The sequence below is a fragment of the Eucalyptus grandis genome, chromosome 3 (genome assembly GCF_016545825.1).
Source record: "Eucalyptus grandis isolate ANBG69807.140 chromosome 3, ASM1654582v1, whole genome shotgun sequence".
In the NCBI taxonomy this organism is placed as follows: domain Eukaryota; kingdom Viridiplantae; phylum Streptophyta; class Magnoliopsida; order Myrtales; family Myrtaceae; genus Eucalyptus; species Eucalyptus grandis.
This window is the reverse complement of record NC_052614.1, coordinates 68,095,063-68,116,745: the sequence shown is the minus strand read 5'-3', so window position 1 is coordinate 68,116,745 and position 21,683 is coordinate 68,095,063. Positions and strand designations below refer to the sequence as shown.

At 40.2% G+C, this 21,683-nt stretch overlaps 1 protein-coding gene across 15 annotated transcripts in view; it reads right to left on the bottom strand.

Moving 5' to 3' along the window:
- LOC104429606 (disease resistance protein RPV1) overlaps nt 1-21,683 on the bottom strand; it is a 45,107-nt gene that overhangs the window by 18,836 nt on the left and 4,588 nt on the right. The window contains exons 1-7 of one of the 15 annotated variants that reach the window (XR_005549818.1): nt 18,616-19,399; nt 18,328-18,379; nt 16,772-17,788; nt 16,385-16,630; nt 1,310-3,457; nt 803-900; nt 647-712 (exon numbers count right to left, since the gene is read on the bottom strand). Coding sequence is in view for 1 of the 15 variants with exons in the window: in XM_039310112.1 (XP_039166046.1) it covers nt 1,859-3,457; nt 16,385-16,630; nt 16,772-17,788; nt 18,328-18,379; nt 18,616-19,133 (3,432 nt within the window). In the remaining 14 variants the exon portion in view is untranslated. Of the gene's footprint in view, nt 1-646; nt 901-1,027; nt 3,458-3,928; nt 4,175-4,322; nt 5,367-6,160; nt 6,816-11,832; nt 12,446-13,152; nt 15,920-16,384; nt 16,631-16,771; nt 18,012-18,327; nt 18,380-18,615; nt 19,400-21,683 lie in introns of those variants that run through there. The other 14 variants (XR_005549810.1, XR_005549811.1, XR_005549814.1 and 11 more) reach the window with 14 other exon arrangements.

Genomic DNA, 21,683 nt, shown 5'->3' with positions numbered 1-21,683 from the left:
ACCAAACAAGCCCTTAATGATGTGAAACTCTCCGCATCAGTATGGAGTTTGAAATAGTAAACAAACCGATACCACATTTGCCAAAGATATCCAAGATTTGTGTATCTATGCTATAATTTGACTCCTCTCTCTCTCTCTCTCTCTCTCTCTCTCTCTCCCCCGCGCCCACAGGCCAGTGAAAACCTACCCGAAAGTTCCATCTCCGTACGGTATCACATCAACCATTGACCTAAAACGGCAGTTACACCGCGTGCTCCTAGGCTGCTACACAAGGCTAAAGCCTCTTCCTAATATAAGGCGAGAAGCTGCTGCTGATGGCGTTTTTATTCTTTTCCCCCCAGCACAAACCAACGAGATGTTCCAGTCACCAACTTTCATTCAGATTTTCATCTGTTCTAAATTCTCTGTAGCCGCAAGCCAAACGTAACCTGGCAAGCTCTTCCTTTCGTAGAACAACTTTCCCTCACAGGCTCAATGCACGCTTCCCACTCTGAACCTGGATACTAGAATTCCCTGCTCTCCATTCACTCTCTCCATTCGCATTTACTCACTAAGTCGAATTACAAAAGATTCTGCTAAAAACAGCGGGCACTCAGAAACGATTGGATTGGGATAAGCCATATTAGGTCAAAGGTGAGAAGCTGACCTGATCCACAGAATCGTGCACCGATGTCCCATACCAATGCAAAAGCTCAAGCTGAACAGAAGTTACCTAAAACAACCTATTTGTGATCTTAAACCAAGATGAAGTAAGATGCCAAAATCAATAACCACGTATGATCATTACTAGATCCTTTCTAACCAGCTCAACCTCTCTGCCATCTGTGTTTTGATATAGATGTCACTCTAGGCAGTTATTGTGACGATACTTTCGTTTGACCAGAGGGGCATCCACGTCATCTGGGGTGTGTCGCATCACATCAGCAAGAGAACAATTGACATGCTCTAAATACTAATGTGAGTCCGAGGACAATGGAACTGCTAATATCATTCTCCAACTGTAATAAAGTCATGCATTCTGGGCTAGTTTAAATGCTAAATTCTGTATTGTGTTGCCTCTTAGATTAATTTTAACCCAAGAAACAACATCATTCCATTAAGAAGAATCTATGAAACATACAAAGCTCATAAGTTTTTAATCACGGGTGATGAGTAAAAGATCATTGGAAAATAGGTGCATTTCTTAACAAACCACTGAGCTTAAGCAAAAGAGGTGCACTTCTTACAGTCAACTAAATTGTAAATTCAGGTACTATAGACACCTGTTTGTGATGATAAATCTCAGGAGAAAATCGTTTGGTATTATTACCTCAAGCATGTCTTGCACTAAATGCAATATTTTATCCACATCTCCTGCTTGACATGCCAGACAACCAGCTGTATGGGGGGTTCGTTCGCATGTGAGAGCTACCAACTGTACCCCTAAATTGTGCTTGTGGATACCATCTAAGAATTGGAGCTGCCTTTGAGATGAGAAAATTCCTTACAGTGCCTCCAGATTTTCCAGATATCTCTGTAATTAGATTATTCCAAATTTACAGGAATTGACTAAGTCATTAGTTAAATGAGAGAGACTGGACAGAGATGGGTTGGTGAGGGAGAGAGGAATATGAAGGATCTGATGACCTGTGAGGTCGTGCAAGGGTGCTTGTTTATGGCACTTGCTTCCACTTCTGATAGACGAAGGGACTCAAAAAACTTTTGATGCCAAATTTCAAATTGCAGCTCCAGCAATTTTGCCGCCAGTTTGCCAACTCAATTTCTCAAAGGACTTCAATGATGTCCACCCTATGGTTTTGATTGTGTCCAAAGAGCCATGTAAAAAAATGCCACCCCAGGAGTGTAGGACATCAACTTTTTACTGAACGTTTCTCATCATGAACTTCAATGCCTCCCGTACTTGCTGTGTGCTTTCTGCCTTGCATTCACTAACACGCAGCTCCTCCAAGGAGGTCAACTCCATGAGGCCTTCAACAACATAGATCATCCTGCATCTTTGGACTACTAGGACATTCAACATCTTCAAGTTTGATATATCGGGCAATCCACTGAGTGAATCACAGTCTGACAAAATCAAACTTCGTAACTCCGTTAATTGGCTAAGCCCATTGAGATTACGTATTTCACAGTGCATTATATTCAAGATTTCCAGAGCAATTAGTCCTTGAAGCCCCTTAATCTCTTCTACTGCGGATTGGATGAGATTTAGTTCTGATAGTTTGCTCAGATGGTGAACTGCTGCCAATTGTCTCAAAGACAAACAACGTCGAATAGATAAAACGGACAATGACAGGGGAAGTTCCGGCACATTTTCCAGATTCACACCAGATAGAACCAGCTTCTTAAGATGTGTACATGAGAGGGAACCATGCCCAAGTTGCAGTTCACCAATTCGAGAATGAGACAACTCCAACATCTTCAGTTTTGGAAGTACTATGGACACTACTAAGAGATCTCTCGATCTATATTTTGGCTTCTTCCACGTTGAGGGACGTATGAGCTCCTTAGAATCTTTATCACCCAGACATATCTCCTCCAACTTCACTAAATCCTTAAGATCTGGCAAGGCCTCCATCCTTTCAGAACTCACACGTAGACAAGTTAAACTGGAAATAAGCTCTCGCAGTTGTCGAATCTTGTTGCACTGAAGTAAATCGAGAGTCTGAAGACAAGAAAGACTTCTAATTTCTGAAGAAAAGCCAGAAATACTGGAATGCCCCAATCTCAGTATCCTCAGACGATCTAGACTGTTAATAGCAGCTGGAATGCCTCCCTTCAAACTCCTACAATGGGAAGCGTGTAACTCTTCAAGGTTGACCAAATTTCCAATTTCTCTAGGCAATTCTCTAATGAAGCAAGAATCCATTTGTAACACTTTTAAATGCCCCAAGCAAGTAATTGAATTGGGCAATTCAGATATGCATGTCCCTGTTATATCCAACTCCTCTAATGAGTTTCCCAAATTGCAAATTGAATCCGGAAGTTTTCCTATCCAACGACAGTCCTTTAGAGACAGGATCTGGAGTTTCACCATCTTTTCAACTGAGGCAGGGATTCGAGTAATTTTTGCATTTTCCAGTGAGAGTACTGAAAGAGCTGTCAAGCCACGGACTGAATCAGGCAGGTGAATTAATTGGAGACAGTTGGAGGCACTAAAAATCTCAAGTTTCTTCATGTAACCCATTGACACGGGAATTTCTTGTACCGAAGTCCCATCAATAAGGAGCTCCTTAAGAGCTTTCATGTGACCCAGTTCAATTGGCAACATATTGAGTTCATCGCAGAACCTCAAATTTAAGGTACTTAAGCATTTTAAATGACAGATGGAAGGATCTAACTTCATTAATCGAGGACACCATTCGAGAATCAATATCTCCAAGTCTGGGCAAGAGGACAAGTTGGGGCTCATCAATAGGTCGGCACAACTAGTGAGATTCAAGACTTTCAACTGTGGCATCTGCAAAAATAGCACAGAAGCATTAAATTGTACACTGAATAAATTTTTAGACGAAATAAAGTCTAAGGCTCTGATTGTTTTGAAGAAAACAAATTTTGAAAATATGTTTAATTTGTTTTCCAATCTCACAATCCTGGCATATTTTAGGAAGATCCCTGATGGAAAATGTTTTCATTGTTAAAGAGATGCTTTTTTAGATTCTGAAGAATGACTTGCCCTTTCGACAACTAGAAAAATATTCCCCTTAACTCACTCAACCTAAGATTTCACCACCACCATCGTCCACACACCCTCTAATTGTTGTTGGCAGGCAACCAATTATTTCCTAAGTATTTCAAGAGTAACTTTCGGTTCTGTACATGCCATATGCCAGAAAATGTCATGTCTTAAATCAGTCGTCATAGAAAGCTTTCTGTTGAAAACTAATTCATATACGGAACAGTTTAATGAAATAAACAAAGCTTAATCTACCTTGATTTCTCTCCAACCTCCCCAGTCTTCAGTAACTTTGCTCCACGAAAGATCAAGAATGACTAATTTCTCAACATGAAAATTAGTAGCTTCAAAATCTCTGGTGCATCCTTGCCATTGGAGCCACTTTAAATTTGGAAAAACATTGGCAAAATCACCAGCAACTTTTGCATAATCCAAGATAAGAAACCTTAAGTTTGGCATGCTCTTAAAATCTCCTGCGTCAAAGTTGAGGTCGTCTTTCCCCTATAATGAAAAAAGTATTAAGTGGAGAAAAAATAAGACAGAGCCACATGAGTCAATGTTAGAGAGAAAGGACAATTTCTCAACACTCCAAAGATCAAGAACAGGGTAAGGCACGCATTCCGCCAAAGAATTACACAAGACACTGTACCTCCATCCTCTTTGGTCTCTGGGCCAATTCCAAATTGCATAACCTGCCTCGCGTTCCTGGATCTAGATCATCCTCTTTTCGTATGATTTCTTGGCCAAACTCCCTTAACAACCTGTGCATCCTTAGTTCATTATTCTTTCCTATTTTTACCAGGGACAAGACACGGAGTGCATCAACTCCATCAGAAGGGGGAAATTTTGGATTATGCCACATAAATGAAGCAATTCGACAATCCACATCAGCAGGAAGGCATGCAATATCAAGAAATATCTCTTTTTGCTCTTTGCTCAATTCTTCATAACTAGCCATCAAAATCTTTTCAATATATAGGCCAGGTTGCAAAATTAGCTCCTTAAGTGCAGTCCATTCTTCTAACTTTTTTCTGAACAGGAGTGAACCAATTACTTCGATATGTAATGGGATCCCATTCACAGAGTTGATTATACCCATTGCAATTTCATCAAAATCTGGAATTGGAAGATTTCTTCCCAGTGCATGCTTTCTGAAAAGCTCAAGAGCTTGATCACTATTCATCACATTCACACCATAAACATGAGCCAACCCTCGAGATATGAATTTTGGAAAAACAGATTCAATCCTAGTGGTGACAATTATCCTACTTCCAGAACCAAACCAATCAACCTTCTCTCCAACAATTTTGTGGAGTTCCGATAGTACCACCACATCATCAAGAACAATTAGAACTTTCATATTCCGTAATATTCCTTTAAAAAAATCGACTCCTTTCGCAACTTGATCAACCTCATATTCTCGGTTTAGGATATCAGACATCAACTTGCTTTGCAAAAGCCGAACACCTCCAAGTTGTTTTGCTGTTGCCCCAATATCTGCGAGGAAACTACGTCTGTCGAACTGAGAGGAAATTTTCTCATAAATGACCTTGGCAAGAGTCGTCTTGCCGACCCCATCCTTCCCCCTGATTCCAACTATTCGTACATCACTGACTTCTAAATCAAGTAAGTCCATCATGTCCTCAACGTGTTTGTCAATTCCCTCCACATGTTTGTCAATTCCCTTGTTTGCCTACATGAGCAAATAAATTGTAAACAAGAAAGCTGCTGTGGGAAATGAAAAGGTGTAACAATTGGGTTTAATTTTCCTTTTATTTCTTGCTGCACTTCAGAAACAATACAGAAATCCCACCAGTCATATCCTAGTAAATGATCCCACCTATGTTGATACAACACTTCGACCGTTCAACAAGTTGGGATATAGCATTAAATGGAATGTGATAGACCTTCGGACGATTATACTCCATTTGCAATATTATTCCAATCTCTCTAGAGATACAAAAATCATCAAAAATCACAACTGATTACTTCCATAACTGGACCTCTAAGGTAAGGTTGTTTGCGATGCCACGCCATGCATACTCCTCTACATAGGACTAGTGTGAATAGTCTTACATCTTATTACTAAGGTGAACACTCTACCAAGGAAATATATTCAACCAATTTCACATGATCAACTACCGATAATTCGATGAGTATGTTCACATGCACACCGTATACCTTCTGCTTGACCTTGACTTCTTCAACGATTTCTTCGATGATGTGATAGTCACTGCCACAGAAGTGAACTTGTTTCAGTAAAAAAAGAAAGGGAGCGAGTTTAACATTTGGGCGGATACTATCTGATAAAGCAATAACCGCTCCTATTGAACTGCGAATCAACTATTTGAAGTTAATTTCTACTTAAAGCACAGCGCAGCATCAAAAACAAAGTAATAAGTTTGTTCTATTAGAGTCTAGCTCTGCTAATCCAGAAAATGATTTATGAGTTGCAATCCCTCCTGTAATAAAATCTAGGCCTTTTACCTGCCATCTCCCGTCTCCCATCCAGGCAATGAACCGATCTTAAAAAGAGCATTTTCCCACGCTTCTATTTCCTCGTACCCGAATCTCCTCACGTGCATCTCTAGGTAATCGTAGTACAGAGGGGTTTCAAGCCTAACATCACAAGGCTCCACGTCGTAGAATATGGGAAGGATCGTTTTCCCACCACCCGATTTCGCCTTCCTCTCCACCATTGCCGCAAGCTTCTTGAGACACCTCACGCTGCAAGCGTAGCTTCTAAAAGAGAAGATGGGGATGTAGATTTTGGCCCCGTCGATCGCTCTCAGAAGATTCCCGTCAATTTCATCACCGTCTTCAAGTTCATTGTAGTCTCTGAAGACGCCGATTCCAGCCTCACCCAAGCTACGGAACAGGAAGTCGGCGATCGTATGGGTAGTGTCGTTTCCCATGGAACTCAGAAACACATCGTAGGAGCCGCTGCTTCCCGAGGCGACGACGTCTCCGCCCATCGCTGCTGGATCTGTTGATTCCTTCCCCTTCTTCATTGCAGGATCAGATCGAGAAGGATGGCAAGCGCTCTAATTTTTGCCCTAATCGCCTCTCGTTTGGCGACTCCCAACAAAAGATTATTTCGAGAAATTCCAGTCGATCTTCAAATCGTTTCCTTTTTTTAAAATCAAACCCTTTGGACCCACGTCTAGTTCAATTGCTGAAGTCGACCCGGGGCCGCTCAATTCTCCACGCTGACGTCACGTGGCATCTCACGCGAAAATAAAATGTTGAGAAAAAATATAGAACGAACTACTCAATGAATTTTCAAAATTAAAGAAGGGGGACCTGGAAAAGAGAAAGGAATATGCCAAGCGAAACAGCCAGGAACATTACCACCGGGGCCTGCCCCAGTGTCACCATTAGTACTTCTAGGGCCTGTTTGTTTGGATTTCTTTTTTTTTTTGAATACTTTTTCTATTTTTTTTCTGAACAAAAAAACAACAAACACGTTTGTGTGCGTTTTTGTTCCAAAACTATTTTTTTATTCCTAAACACATCCGGAACCGAAATAAAAAAAAAGTTATTTCTTATTTACAAACAAAATTTAAACACTTTTCTATTTTTCTTTTTCTTTTCTTCTTCTTTTTTCTTTCTTTTTCTTTGGCCGGTTGCGGCCTCGACCATGGTCGCGGCCCAGACGTCGAGGGTCGCGACGCCATCGAGGGCCGGCCTCGCCGGAGCGTTGCGGCCCTCGGCGAGGCCGAGCCTCGCGCTGGTGGGCGAGCTCGAGCTCGCCAAGATCCGGCGAGGCCGAGCCTTGGGCGGCGGCGCTCAACCTCCGAATCTGGGCGAGGCCAAGCTCGCCAGGCCAAGGCGAGGCCGAGCTCGCCTAGCCAAGGCGGCGAGCCTCGCCCAACCACGCAACGCTTGGCCTCGTCGGGGCCTACCGGGCGAGGCAGGTCCCGGTCCTCGTCGGGCCGAGTCAGAGGCCGGACGGCCAAAAGAAGAAAAAAAGAAAAAAAGAAAAGGAAAAATAAAATAAAAATATTAAAAAATTAAAAGAAACAAAAAATGAATATAAATTTACCAACCGTGTTTCTATTCATTTTTATTCCCCTAACAAGTTTACCAAATGCGTTTTTGTTAAAAATTGTTCCGGAAAGAAACATTTTTTTCTATTTCTGTTTCCCGGAACAATTTTTAAACAAAACGTTACCAAACGCACTCTAGTCTTGATATAAACATATTTCTAGAAAAATATTGAACTTCATATACTCGGTATTTTAATTTTGTTTTTACGTAGATACTTTTGCAACAAAAGTTGGAAGCACTCACTTAGGCTGCATTTGTTAAAAATTATTTCTATTCCCAGAAACAAAAATTTCTGTTTTTTTGTTCCCGTGATCAAAAAAAGAAACGCGTTTGTTTGCGTTTTTGTTCCAAATTTTTTTTTTCCCGTAAACACATCTAGAACAAGTAACAAGAAATAAAAAAGGTTGTTTATTGTTTCTTGAACACATTTTAAAAACACTTTTTATGAGCACTTCCCTCCTGCTCACAATCATAAATAGCATAACTTGGTAGGCTTGCATCACTACTTTTATGAGCACTTCCCTCCTGCTCACAATCATAACTTTTCCAGGGTATAACCAAGTCAAGTCGAATTGTTCAAGCTTGAGCTTGACTGGACTAACATATTTGATGATCGAAACTCAACTCAATTTGATTACAATCGACATGAAATGAACGAGCTTAGCTCAAAAAGCTTGAGTAACATTTGTTTATTATGCAATTTTGACGATGTCCATGTCTATTTTTAACTAGTAATCAACTCTTATAACAAAAACTCGATTAGTTCTTGAACCCATCAAGTTGTGCTCACAAGCTGAGCATCGGCAAGCTTGCTTGAGTTTGATTCAACAAGATCTTCGAGCAGACGATCAACAGAGAACGCCATGCATCTGGGTTCTATTCCTTATCACATGGCCAAATGTAGTTTCTTGGATAACACGCATTGTAGACCTTAACTAGCTCTGCAGTCTGATATTCCATCTTCTTTTTGTCATATATCCTCTTTCTTGCCTTCTTTCTTGGACTCTTCTTTTCAGAGGTCTTCCTCCTCCTTTCCGGTTCGATAGCCGGTCCAACCATCAATATCTCCAGATGCCCTTACTTCAAGTACTTCACCCCTTCAACAGGACCAACACATCCAATAGCTGTTAGTTTCTTATCCTTCATGCTGTAATTAGATTGAGCTAACTGACCAATTAGAAGCGTAGGGGAGCCTTCCGTGCATATGTCACTAGGTTTGCGCCTGCGAAACATTTGTTTGGGCCAGACATGGTAGTACTAGACATGATGATGCTTCCAACTCATAATAGCAAATCTTCAGCCCGAGAGACAAAGTCCAAAATTAAGACATGTTGCGTATTCACTGTCCAAACAGACGAGTCCAGTCAGATCCACATCATGCAAACAGGTCTGAGTTTATTTCAGGAAGTAGAGTGACTGCATAAAAAGTTGAGTCACGTCGAGGTGAACCCGACGAGTTCGACTTCGAACCAGAGATCATCCGGTCTATAAAGCTTGCTTCGCTTCGCTTTGACGTGAAGTGTATTAATAGCTATCTTGCTCAAGGAGAGAGAGATGACCTTTATCAGTTTGAACTAAGAGCGGGCACGGTAATGAAGTCAAATGGGCTCCTCTAGAAGAGACTATTGTTACAAAATACACGATGGCCATGAGAATTGAGTTACCAAAAGGGTGGAATGGAGAAAACCGTGGAAATGCACGAGAATTTCAGTTATCGTCAAAGAAAACCTAAGGAGCATATATATGAAAAACATGGAGGGAGAAGAGACGCTTGAGTTATGCCAAAACTCTGCCAACTTTGCTATGTAGCATTTTCCTACTAAACCAACGTATTTCAATTTTAGTAGTACTTTAGGGTTGAGATTGTCGATCATGTGCATTATAATATAACAATATAGTAGTGCTCATTTTGATGTTCTCGTTTGAGCGTCAACGCTTTCATGACATTCAAGTTATTTCAAGGTAATTTCATTTTCAATGTTTGTATTTTAATTTCAATTTTCATCACTCTAGTTACAATTCTTTCCTTGAATTTCAATCTTTACAACTTCAATTTTCAAGCACTTTGATTTCCTCATCCACGTAGCATTTTCTGCATCATATTTTGATTCGAAGAGCTGGCACGCCCTTTACACATACATTCACACCCAATCCATTTTTGAAGAACCTTTTCTTGTTGTAGTTTCATCACTGTGTTTTGGAGTTGGAACCGGGGAACAAACTTTCGTATGTTTTTCCAGAGCGAGATGCATACATACAAATCACCAAGTGGGTGAACTCTTGGCACATGGGTAAAGGTTACTCATATGTTATATCACATCACACTATCACGTCGTGTATTCGTACATAAAAGTACTTTCTCATTGACAGTCTAAAAGGGATTGATTGCAAGATGACATATTTTTTCCTCCTTATAACTTTTCCACCTTCTCCAGTGGACTCCAGTTTTGCCTTCTGCGGAGGACCAACGGTACTTAGCAATATTCTTTTCAATCATTCCACACACAGATATTGGTATTTGGGAAACTAACATATACCATAACTAAGGATGGTATTTGCGAAGGAGGGTTTTGTTTTGCCGTTTGAGGGTGTCGTTCCGGAAGTGGTGTAGGCTAGGGCAATGGAGGACGAGGACGCGCCGTTTCGCTCCAAAACGACATGCGGGTTTGGGCCTTTTTGGGTTTTGAGACGAGGTTTCATTTTAAGCTGGACTTTAAGCAGATCTTTCTTTTTCTTTTTCGGATTGGATAGCAAATTGGTTCTTCTGTTGTTGAAAAAAGCTGCGCGAGCTTTTCTTTTTCATATAAAATTAAATTAAATAATAAGAATAGACAACTAGTGTCGTCAATTATTGATTTTCACGCCCGTGGTAGAATATTAATTTGAGTCGAAATTATGGTCATTTTGAAGGACGTCGTCATTACTGTCTCATCACGGTACTCATAAAAATATAAGATTATTCCACACCAGTGTGCAACTAAAACAAAGACACGGATGAACCAAAACAGTAACATTTGTTGAAGATCAAGGCACCGCAAGCATTCATAATTTTACTCAATCAAATTTTCATTTATTAACACAATGTGGCAAATTATATAACAAGTAATAAAAGCTCTGTTTGATTTTACACCAAATACGTTAAATATATTCAACAAAGCAACAATAACTTATGACTAATGTCCATCAGGGCTAGATAAGCCAAACCAGGATATAAAGAGGTTGGTCCCAAATCGTTTAAGGCCGAACTTAAAACTCCAGTGTCCATGCCCGAGTCACCGACTACCGTGCCTGAATACTTGGCTCTTGCAATCAAGTCAACAATGCTTGAGATCAGTCTATCGAGATTGGGCCCCAATCTCCGGCGCCTATGCTCGAGTTCCGAATGGCTAGGCCCAAGAAAATTGGAACCTCGGTAGGAGGCTCGAGTCCCCCTAAGGTCAAGGCCCAGTCTTCGACCAATGCGGGGCCCTCAACACCGGATTCGGGATCGTAGCGACGGGCCTTAGTCCTCGAGATTTGACCCAAGACCTTAATGCTTCATGATCAAGATTTCGGCAATCATGTCCAAGTCTTCGGGACCTCGACGGCTAGGCCTATGTCTAATAAAATGAGATGAGCCTTAGTTTTGTTAACTCAAAGTCAACATATTCAATTATTTTAAAAGTCTAGTTAATGAATGATACCATTTAAATTTTTCACAAATTCTATTTATAGACCGCCCAAAACAATGAAATTTTTTATCCATGTACACACGTAATGTGAATAGTGCATGTTTCTTCCGGAAAAAAAAAGTTAAATTTTCATTTCCAAGCACGGAAAATAATCCACAGTCCATTTTCAAATTCAGCCAAGCTTTGGAAAATATTACTATTTTCCTAGAAAATGACTTCTTTAAAAATATTTTTCAAAAGCCAAAATTCCTGCACGAGCATATAATTTCGACAAAAAAAAAAAAGGAGCATATAATTAAAAGCTCAAGGCCTCCTTGCTATTGTAGAGAGCAAGTGGCTTCATGGACCAGCTTTTAAGAAGAGAGTAAGCCCTGGGCTCTTGTTCGATCCAATGCAGGTCATCTACGCTTGGACCGGGGGATCGCATGGGATCAATCATGCAAAAGCTTTCCATCTCATTCAGCCATCGGCTGCAAATTCGTAGAAATAGAAGTACAGGAGAGAAACGTAAGGACTTGGAAGTCCAAGTAGCTAATCTCTTTGCTAAGAGAGATTTGCACTCAGTAGTCATTGACAAGTATTTTGGATGAATTCCAAAGTCAAATATCTCCTCAATACTCCCTATTTAGAATATCAAATTCATTCCATCACATAGCTCTCGAACCGCGAGTGCAAGCCTCCCAATCACCCTGCTGAAATTAAAGAATACCCTAGAATCTCCGTTAGCGTACATAGCTTTTGTTAGCTTCAAGATAAGTAACAAGTCACGATAATCCCCCAAAATCAATACACAAAATCACAGCCATCTTCCACTAAGATTCTGTGAGATGAGTCGTCCTCTGCGACACAGAGTACTAATGAGATTTGAGCTCTTTGAGACTGGCAGCTGCCTCCTCCGCAATTCTAGACAACGTACAATCTGATTTTTCAGCTTGCTGGTTTAACTCGACGATTCTCTGTTCAACATAGTCATTCAGAGATGCGAATCCCGAAATATGGCAGTCTGTTTCAGCTCCGATACCGATTTCAGCAGTGACTCAGCCGCTTGAACCTTTTTCGGGTACATGAATCAAATGGCAGAGGAGACAAATACATGAGCACAGAGAAGCTGCTTCTTTGATAAGCTTCGGAAAGTAAAGAAGCAGATGAATCCAGGGTTAATCTTTCTGAAGCATTACAAGTAGATGCTCCCACCACTTTATTATATTCCTAGAAAAGTTTTTAGTCCTTAACCACACGCATCACCTATTCGAGTAACTAATCTCGAATGCCACTCATTTTCCCTCAAGTTCATTTAAACTATAGAAAGATGCTCTCGTCGCTTCATCATATTCCTTGAAAAGTTAATAATGCTTAGCCACCTGCATTTTGCAGATTCGAGTAGCTAATTTTGAAGTAAACCTTTGTGTTCACTCAAATTCATTTAAACTATACAGAAAATCCAGATTGTGAGGGTCATTTCGCATTATGGTTATGGCTATTCCTAAATGCTAATACATGTGTGACAAACGCAATTTCTGAGATTATGAAATTCCCATTATCATGAAAAAGAAATTCTACATCCATTTTCTAGAAGTCGCATAGCCCTGCAATTTTGAGTCTCTCATGGATTTAGCAGGGATTACCAAACTGACCTATGGTAAACATATATGCCAAACATGCACTGCTTTTTGGGTTAATGAGCAGAATTAACTATCCTTTGTAGGTTACAATAATTAAATAGCCAAACCTCACTTCAGATTAAAGTCCAAATCTTACCATTCTTGCTGCGCGCATCTCCATCATGAAAGCTTCTTGTGAGTTTCTGACTGGAGGATCATTCACCTGCCATAAGTGAGAAGACTGAGTCAATACCACGATGGACGCTCTTCAGATATCAAACCCTTCCCAGTTTGGAAATTTCAAATTGAAGATAAAAATATAGAACAAATGTTCTTTTATTTTTCAATAAGAGTAATATCTCTTCGCATGTTACATAAAGAAAAATCCCTCGGAGTACATGCTACTTGAATCACTAGAATGGCAAAGACAAACTTGACTTCTACCATATAGGTGTTTTCCACCAAAGAAAAAGAGAAAAGGATCATGAGACATTTGACACCCCAGGTCAAATTGTTCTGTCAATTTTGCGAGCGACAGGCAAACGATGTCAACAACTGTAAAAATTGTCCGTCCAATTACTCTACCTAAAACAAGAAGCAGTCCAATCTGGAAACCAACAGAACTGCCAACATCAAGTCATGGGGTATTACTGAAAAAACAAAGGGCAAGAGAAAGCAAGATAGAGAACTTCGAGCATGTCCATAGACTGAAAAAACTACATCAAATTCTTAGATAAACGACATTGCTTTCCAAATTACACATCATCAAAACAGAGGACATTAGCCAAACTATTCAGACTAGGTTAATAAACAAGTATAAACATTGCAAACTAAAAGTACTTCTGAACTTCTGAGATGAATATAATCACGAAAGCCACATATATTGAAGCTAAAGCCAGATGGCTAGCCGCCTTGGCAAAGCAATTAACGGACAACATGCTGTGAAACAACACAAAAGAAAATCAACATATCATAAGGAAAGGCCCAAAAAACTGGTTATCCAATTCAATGAAGATAGTGGCAACAGCAAACGAACCGACTCTCCCCCTACACAGCTCTCAACGAAAATTCAGCATTCACGACACGAAAGCCGCCCTCCAATGACCAGTGAGGTTGTGCAAGGGCAATTGTTTATGGCACTAGCTTCCACTTCTGATAGACAAAGGACTCAAAAAACTTTCAGATTGCAGCTCTAGTAATTTTGCCGTCAGTTTGCCTACTCAATGTCACAAGGGACTCCAATGATGTCACCCTATGGTTTCGATTGTGTCCGAAGAGCCATGTAAATAACCGAATGTCCACTCCAGGAGCACAGGACATCAACTGTTTATTGAACCTTCCATCACGAGCTTTAATGCATCCTGTACTTGCTGTGTGCTTTCTGCCTCGCATTCACTAACACGCAGCTCCTCCAAGGAGGTTAACTCCATAAGGCCTTCAATAGCATGGATCATCCTGCATCTTTGGACTACTAGGACATTCAGCATCTTCAAGTTTGATATATCGGGCAATCCATGGAGCAAATCACAGTCTGACAAAATAAAACTTCGTAACTCCATTAATTGGCTAAGCCCATTGAGATTACGTATTTCGCAATGTGTTATATTCAAGATTTCCAGAGCAATTAGTCCCTGAAGCCCCTTAATCTCTTCTACCGCGGATTGGATGAGATTTAGTTCTGATAGTTTGCTCAAATGGTGCACTGCTGGCAATTGTCTTAAAGACAAACAATGTCGAATGGATAAAACGGACAATGACGAGGGAAGTTCTGGCACCTTTTTAAGATTCGCACCAGATAGAACCAGCTTCTTAAGATGTTTACATGAGAGGGAACCATGCCGAAGTTGCAGTTCACCGATTCGAGAATGGGACAACTCTAATATCTTCAGTTTTGGAAGTACTATGGGCACTGCTAAGAGATCTCTCGATCTAAATGTTGGCTCCATCCGTGTTGAGGAACGTCTGAGTTCCTTAGGATCTTTATCACCCAGACATATCTCCTCCAACTTCACTAAATACCTAAGATCTGGCAAGGCCTCCATCCTTTCAGAACTCGCATGTAGACAAGTTAAACTGGAAATAAGCTCTGGCAGTTCTCGAATCTCGTTGCACTGAAGTAAATCGAGAGTCTGAAGACAAGAAAGACTTCCAATTTTCGAAGAAAAGTCAGAAATACTGGAATGCCCCAATCTCAGTATCCTCAGACGAGATAGACACCCAATAGCAGATGGAATGGCTCCCTTCAAACTCCTACAATGAGAAGCATGTAACTCTTCAAGGTCGACCAAATCTCCAATTTCTCCAGGCAATTCTCTAATGAAGCAAGAATCCATTTTTAACACTTTTAAACGCCTCAAGCAAGTAATTGAATTGGACAATTCAGATATGCCTGTCCCCGTTATATCCAACTCCTTTAATGAGTTTCTCAAATTGCAAATTGAATGCGGAAGATTTCCTATCCACCGACAATCCTTTAGAGACAGGATCTGGAGTTTCACCAGGTTTTCAACAGAGGCAGGGACTCGAGTAATTTTTGCATTTTCCAGTGAGAGTACCGAAAGAGCTGTTAAGCCGCAGACTGAGCCAGGCAGGTGTCTTAATTGGAAACAGTTGGATGCACTAAAAATCTCAAGTTTCTTCATGTAACCCATTGACACAGGAATTTTTTGTACCAAAGTCCCATCAATAAGAACCTCCTTAAGAGTTTTCATGTTACCCAGTTCAAATGGCAACATATTGAGTTCATCGCAGAACCTCAAATTTAAGGTAGTTAAGCATTTTAAATGACAGATGGAAGGATCTAACTTCATTAATCGAGAACACCGTTCGAGAATCAATATCTCCAAGTCCGGGAAAGAGGACAAGTCGGGGCTCATCAATAGGCCAGCACAACCAGTAAGATTCAAGGCTTTCAACTGTGGCATCTGCAAAAATAGCTCAGAGACATTAATTCGTACACTGAACAAATTTTTAGACGAAATAAAGTATAAGGCTCTGTTTTGTCATGAAGAAAACAAATTTTGAAAATAATGTTTTCCGATCTTACAATCCTGGCATATATTAGGAAGATTCCTGCTTGAAAATGTTTTCACGGCTAAGAAGATGCTTATTTAGATTCTGAAGATTGACTTGCCCTTTCGACAACCAGAAAATCATTCCCCTTAACTCACTCAACCTAAAATTCCACCACCACCATCATCCACACACCCTCTAATTGTTGTTGGCAGGCAACCAATTATTTCCTTAAGTATTTCAAGATTAACATTCAGTTCTGTACATGCCATATGCTGGAAAATGTCATGTCTGCAATCAGTCTTCATACAAAGCATTCTGGTGAAAACTTATTCATCAGGGGAACAATTTAATGAAATAAACAAAGCTTAATCTACCTTGATTTTTTGCCAACCTCCCCAGTCTTCAGTGACTCTGCTCCGTGAAAGATCAAGAATGACTAATTTCTCAACATGAAAATTAGTAGCTTCAAAATCTCTGGTGCATCCTTGCCATTGGAGCCACTTCAAATTTGGAAAAACATTAGCAAAATCACCAACAACTTTCGCAAAATCCAAGATAAGAAATCTTATGTTTGGCATGCTCTTAAAATCTCCCGCGTCAAATTTGAGGTGGTCTGTCCCCTATAATGAAAAAAAAAAAGTATTGAGTGAAGAAAAAATGAGAAAGAGCTAAATAAGTTGATGTTAAAGAGAAAGGACAATTTTTCAACACTCCAAGGCTCGAGAACACATTCCGCTATAGAATTACACAATATACTGTACCTCATCCTTATTCCGGGCCAATTCCAAATTGCATAACCTGCCTCGCATTCCTGGATCTAGTTTATCCTCGTTTTGTATGATGTATTGGCCAAACTCCCTTAACAGCCTGGGCATCCCCAGTTCGTTCTCTTTTCCAATTTTTACCAGGGACATAGCATGGAGGGCATCAACTCCATCAGAGGGGAGAAAATTGAGATTATGCCACATAAATGAAGCAATTCGACCATCCACATCAGCAGGGAGGCACGCAATATCAAGAAATATCTCTCTTTGCTCCTTGCTCAATTCTTCATAACTAATCATAAAAAGCTTTTTAATATCCAGGCCAGGTTGCAAAATTAGCTCCTTAAATGCAGTCCATTCTTCTACTACTTTTCTGGATAAGTGTGAACCGATTACTTTGATAAGTAATGGAATCTCATTCACAGAGTTGATTATACCTCTTGCAATTTCATCAAAATCTGGAACTGAAAGAAGTTCTCGCAGTGCATGCTTTCTGAAAAGCTCAAGAGCTTCATCATTACCCATCAACTTGATACCATAAACACGAACCAACCCTCGAGATATAAATTTTGGAAGAACAGATTCGATACTAGTGGTGGTGACAATTATCCTAGATCCATAACCGAACCAATCAAGCTTCTCTCCAACAATTTCGTGGAGATGCGACCGTACCTCAACATCATCAAGAACAATTAGGACTTTCAACTTCCGTAATATTCCTTTAAAGAAATCAACTCCTTTCGCAACTTGATCAACCTCGTATTCTCGGTTTAGGATATCAGATATCAACTTGCTTTGCAAAAGCTGAACACCTCCACGTTGTTTCGCTGTTGCCCCAATATCTGCAAGGAAACTACATCTGTGGAACTGAGAGGAAATCTTTTCATAAATGGCATTGGCAAGAGTCGTCTTGCCAACCCCATCCTCCCCCCATATTCCGACTATCCGTACATCACTGACTTCTAAATCAAGTAAGTCCATCATGTCCTCCACTTGTTTGTCAATTCCCTTTTCCTACATGAGCAAATAAAATTGTAAACAAGAAAGCTGCTCCTACATTGTATGAAAGATATTCAGTCCATCCGAATCGAAGTTAAAGAGGGTATTTCTGCTCGTCGTGTCCTTTATATGGAAATCAAAGGACAGGGGGCCGTTCCCTTGACGCGTACTGATGAGAATTTGACTCCGCGTGAAATTGAGCAAAAAGCTGCCGAATTGGCCTATTTCTTGCGCGTACCTAGGAAATAAAATTGTAAACAAGAAAGCTGTTGTGGGAAATGAAAAGGTGTAACAACTGGATTTAATTTTCCTTTTATTCCTTGCCACACTTCAGAAACAACACAGAAAACCCTCCAGTCATGTCCTACTAAATGATCCCACGATATAGCATTAAATGGAATGTGATGGACCTTCGGATGATTATACTCCATTTGCAATATTATCCTAATCTCTCTAGAGAGATACAAAAATTGTCAAAAATCAAATGAGTACTTCCATAACTGGACCTCTAAAGTAAGGTTGCTTGTTTTAGTACGTTCACATGCACACCGTACCTTCAGCTTGATCTTGACTTCTTCAATGGTTTCTTGGATGAGGTGGAAGTAGCTGCCACAGAAGTGAATTAGAAAAGAAAGGGAGCGAGTTTAAATTTGGGTGGATACTATCAGATAAAGCAAGAACCACGCCTATTGAACAGCGAATCAAGTTAAATTTCTACTTAAAGCGCAGAGCAGCATCACAAACAAAGTAACAAGCTTGTTCTATTGGAGTTTAGCTTTGCTATTCCAGAAAATGATTTATGAGTTGCAATCCCTCCTTGTATAAAAATCTGGGCCTGTTACCTGCCATCTCCCGTCTCCCATCCAGAGAATGAACCAACCTCTTTAAGAGCATTTTCCCACGCTTCTACTTCTTCAGACCCGATTCTCTCCTCGTGCTTCACTAGGTCATCGCGGTACAGAGGGGTTTCAAGCCTAACATCACGAGACTCAACGTCGTAGAATATGGGGAGGATCGTTTTCCCACCACCCGATTTCACCATCCTCTCCACCATAGCCGCAAGCTCCTTGAGACACCACACGCTGGAAGCGTAGTTTCTGGAGAAGATGGGGATGTAGATTTTGGCCCCGTCGATCGCTCTCAGAAGCTCCCCGTCAATTTCATCACCGCCTCCAAGTTCATTGTAGTCTCTGAAGACGCGGATTCCAGCCTCAACCAAGTCACGGTACAGGTGCTCGGCCATCGTAAGGACAGTGTCGTCTCCCATGAAACTCAGCAACACATCGTAGGAGTCGCTGCTTCCAGAGGCGACGTATCCGCCCATTGGTGCTGCATCTGCCACTCCCTTTCGCTTCTTCATTGCAGGATCGGATCGAGAAGGATAGGAACAGCAAGCGCTCGGTTTTGCCCTAATCGCCTCTCGTTTGGTGACACTCCCAACAAAGATTTTCTTTCCAGAAATTACAGTCAATCTTTAGATCGTTTCCTTTTTCAAATCAAACCCTTTGGACCCACGTCCAGCTCGATCGCCCTCAGGTCGCTCAATTCTCCACGCTGACATCACGTGAAAATAAAATATTACAAAAATATAGAACAAACTACTCAATGAATTTTCAAAATTAAAGAAAGGGAATCTGGAAATGAGAAAGGAATGTGCCAAGCGAAACGGCGTGGAACATAACCACCGGGGCGTGCACCAGTGCCACCATCAGCACTTCTGTTCTCGATACAAACATATTTCTAGAAATATATTGGACTTCATATACTCGATATTTTAATTTTGCGTTTGGAGATCATTTTGCTACAAAATTTTAAGCACTCGCTCCAATGTCAAGTTTTGCACATGTATTCGAGAGGAAGGGGATGAGTTTGAAGAAGATTAGTTTTGGATTTCAACTTTTATTGAAAAAAAATAATATTTGTGAAGAATGCCAAGATAATTTAAAGATAAAAAGCAGTAAAATGAATAACAACTTCACCTTTGATATGATCTCTCAAGTCTTCCGCTACTACTCTATATTCTTGCTTTTGTACTTTCTTCTCTATTAAGGAAGACTCCTATTTATAGGAGCAAATGTAATTCCAATTTGATGTACGACATAAATTTATATACTAATCTTTTGTGATTTTGTAAATCTGAAAAAATCACTTCGATTTGTTTCTCAATCTTCTTTGATTTTTAGGATATGGAAAATCATGTTGATTTATCTCCTGATCTCTTTTGATTTTTTTCTCTCTCCTTTTTTTTTTAGAGTCTGGAGTGAGTTGAGTATTAGGGTAAAAGTGATTGAAAAAAAAAAACAATAGCAAGAGGAAAATGCCAAGCGAGTTGGGGAAGTTGTAGTCGCAGTCTCAACAGTGCCATCGCTGCTACCCAAGCGTTGGCCAGGGGCATCGCTCTCTTGCCGAAAATTGTGGGTTCAATTCCTGCCCCTAGATTATAAAAACAAAATCGAATTCATCATTTCATTTAATTGAAATCCAATGCTTTGCACGCATTTGGAAATTTCTTATAGTTTTCTTTTGATAATATAATTTAGCATAATCATAACTCTATTTGTCCTCTATCTATGAACGAGATTTTCTATATTAGTAAAGCCAAAACACCTTATCGCCTTACTTATGTCTCTTTCCAAAACTACTCCTCCCAAAAAAAAAGAAGGGAAAATTCAATGGCCCGAGATGGATATTCATCATCGAAAAATCAAAGGATTTTAGTGATTCTCGGAGTCCAGTTAAATCCTAGGACTGATAATTTAGAGAGGGTCGCACGACCGGCCCGTGACAGGTTGCCACTACGTGCGTCAAGCTCAGCCCACTCGCTCCACCCACTTTTATCCGCATTATCCCTTCTTCGGTGGACCCCCGCCGCAACCCCCCCTGTGCCTGCATCCACACGAGCAAAATCTCATATTCCATCTGACCAAATTGCCCCTTGCCGTCCTATTCTCATAGAATAATGACATAAATATTAAATGATACGTGGACTTCGCGTGTAATGCAATGCTTAAATTTTTTATCTATTCAATATAGTTTCTAAAATTTTTAGTCATTTAATTAATTCAAGATCATGGATAATTTTTAATTGAAAAATAAATTTAAAATATATTAAAATTCAAGAATTATCTTGAATAAATTTTTAAAAAGTTAATTAATCATATTACATATTAAGTCAAAATTTCAGGATTATTGGAGTAATTTTCCTACAATAATTTTCCTTAAAATATCCATGTATATTCCGTGGAATATTCCCGTTGGCAAGGGCACCAAAGTCATTTCCTAATCAACCACAGATCGGAGACCTCAATCTATTATAGTTGCATCAAAGCTCACCTCAACCATGCCAAACTTAGGAGGCAACCACCTTTGTAGAAGGGTGGTTTTAAATTCGATTGCTTCTCCCATGAGGCCGTAGGATGCACTGTGTTGAATTATAGAATTTCGATTAGCGATCTCTCACTTTCTCAGAATTTGGGGCTTTGTTCGCAAGGAGTTTATCAGATTGAAGAGAGATTTGAAGTTGACTACATATTTGGCGCTTTGTACTTTCGGTAGTCTGCTCGCAGAGGTAGCCTGTAGGATCAGATATAATTTCTCTTTTTGCTAGGCTCATAGGAAAAACTCAGCCTTCGGTAGCCATAGAACACACAGTTCCTTGGGAGTATGGGCGGCATAATAAGTGTCTGCATTGAAACTACTCTGTGCATTTGTAGCTGGCGTATTGCCACCTTTTACGTTGTATTTTTCTATTCGAGAGCCAAATTTGGCTTATCTTCCATTGCATTTGAACTTAATGGAATTGCCGAAATCCGTTGGGCAAATCCTTTAAACTTATGAAAATGCTCAGAAGATACTGTGCCAAACCCATGAAGACCCATTTCCTTTCTATGCTTCCCAGATTTCTGTTGAG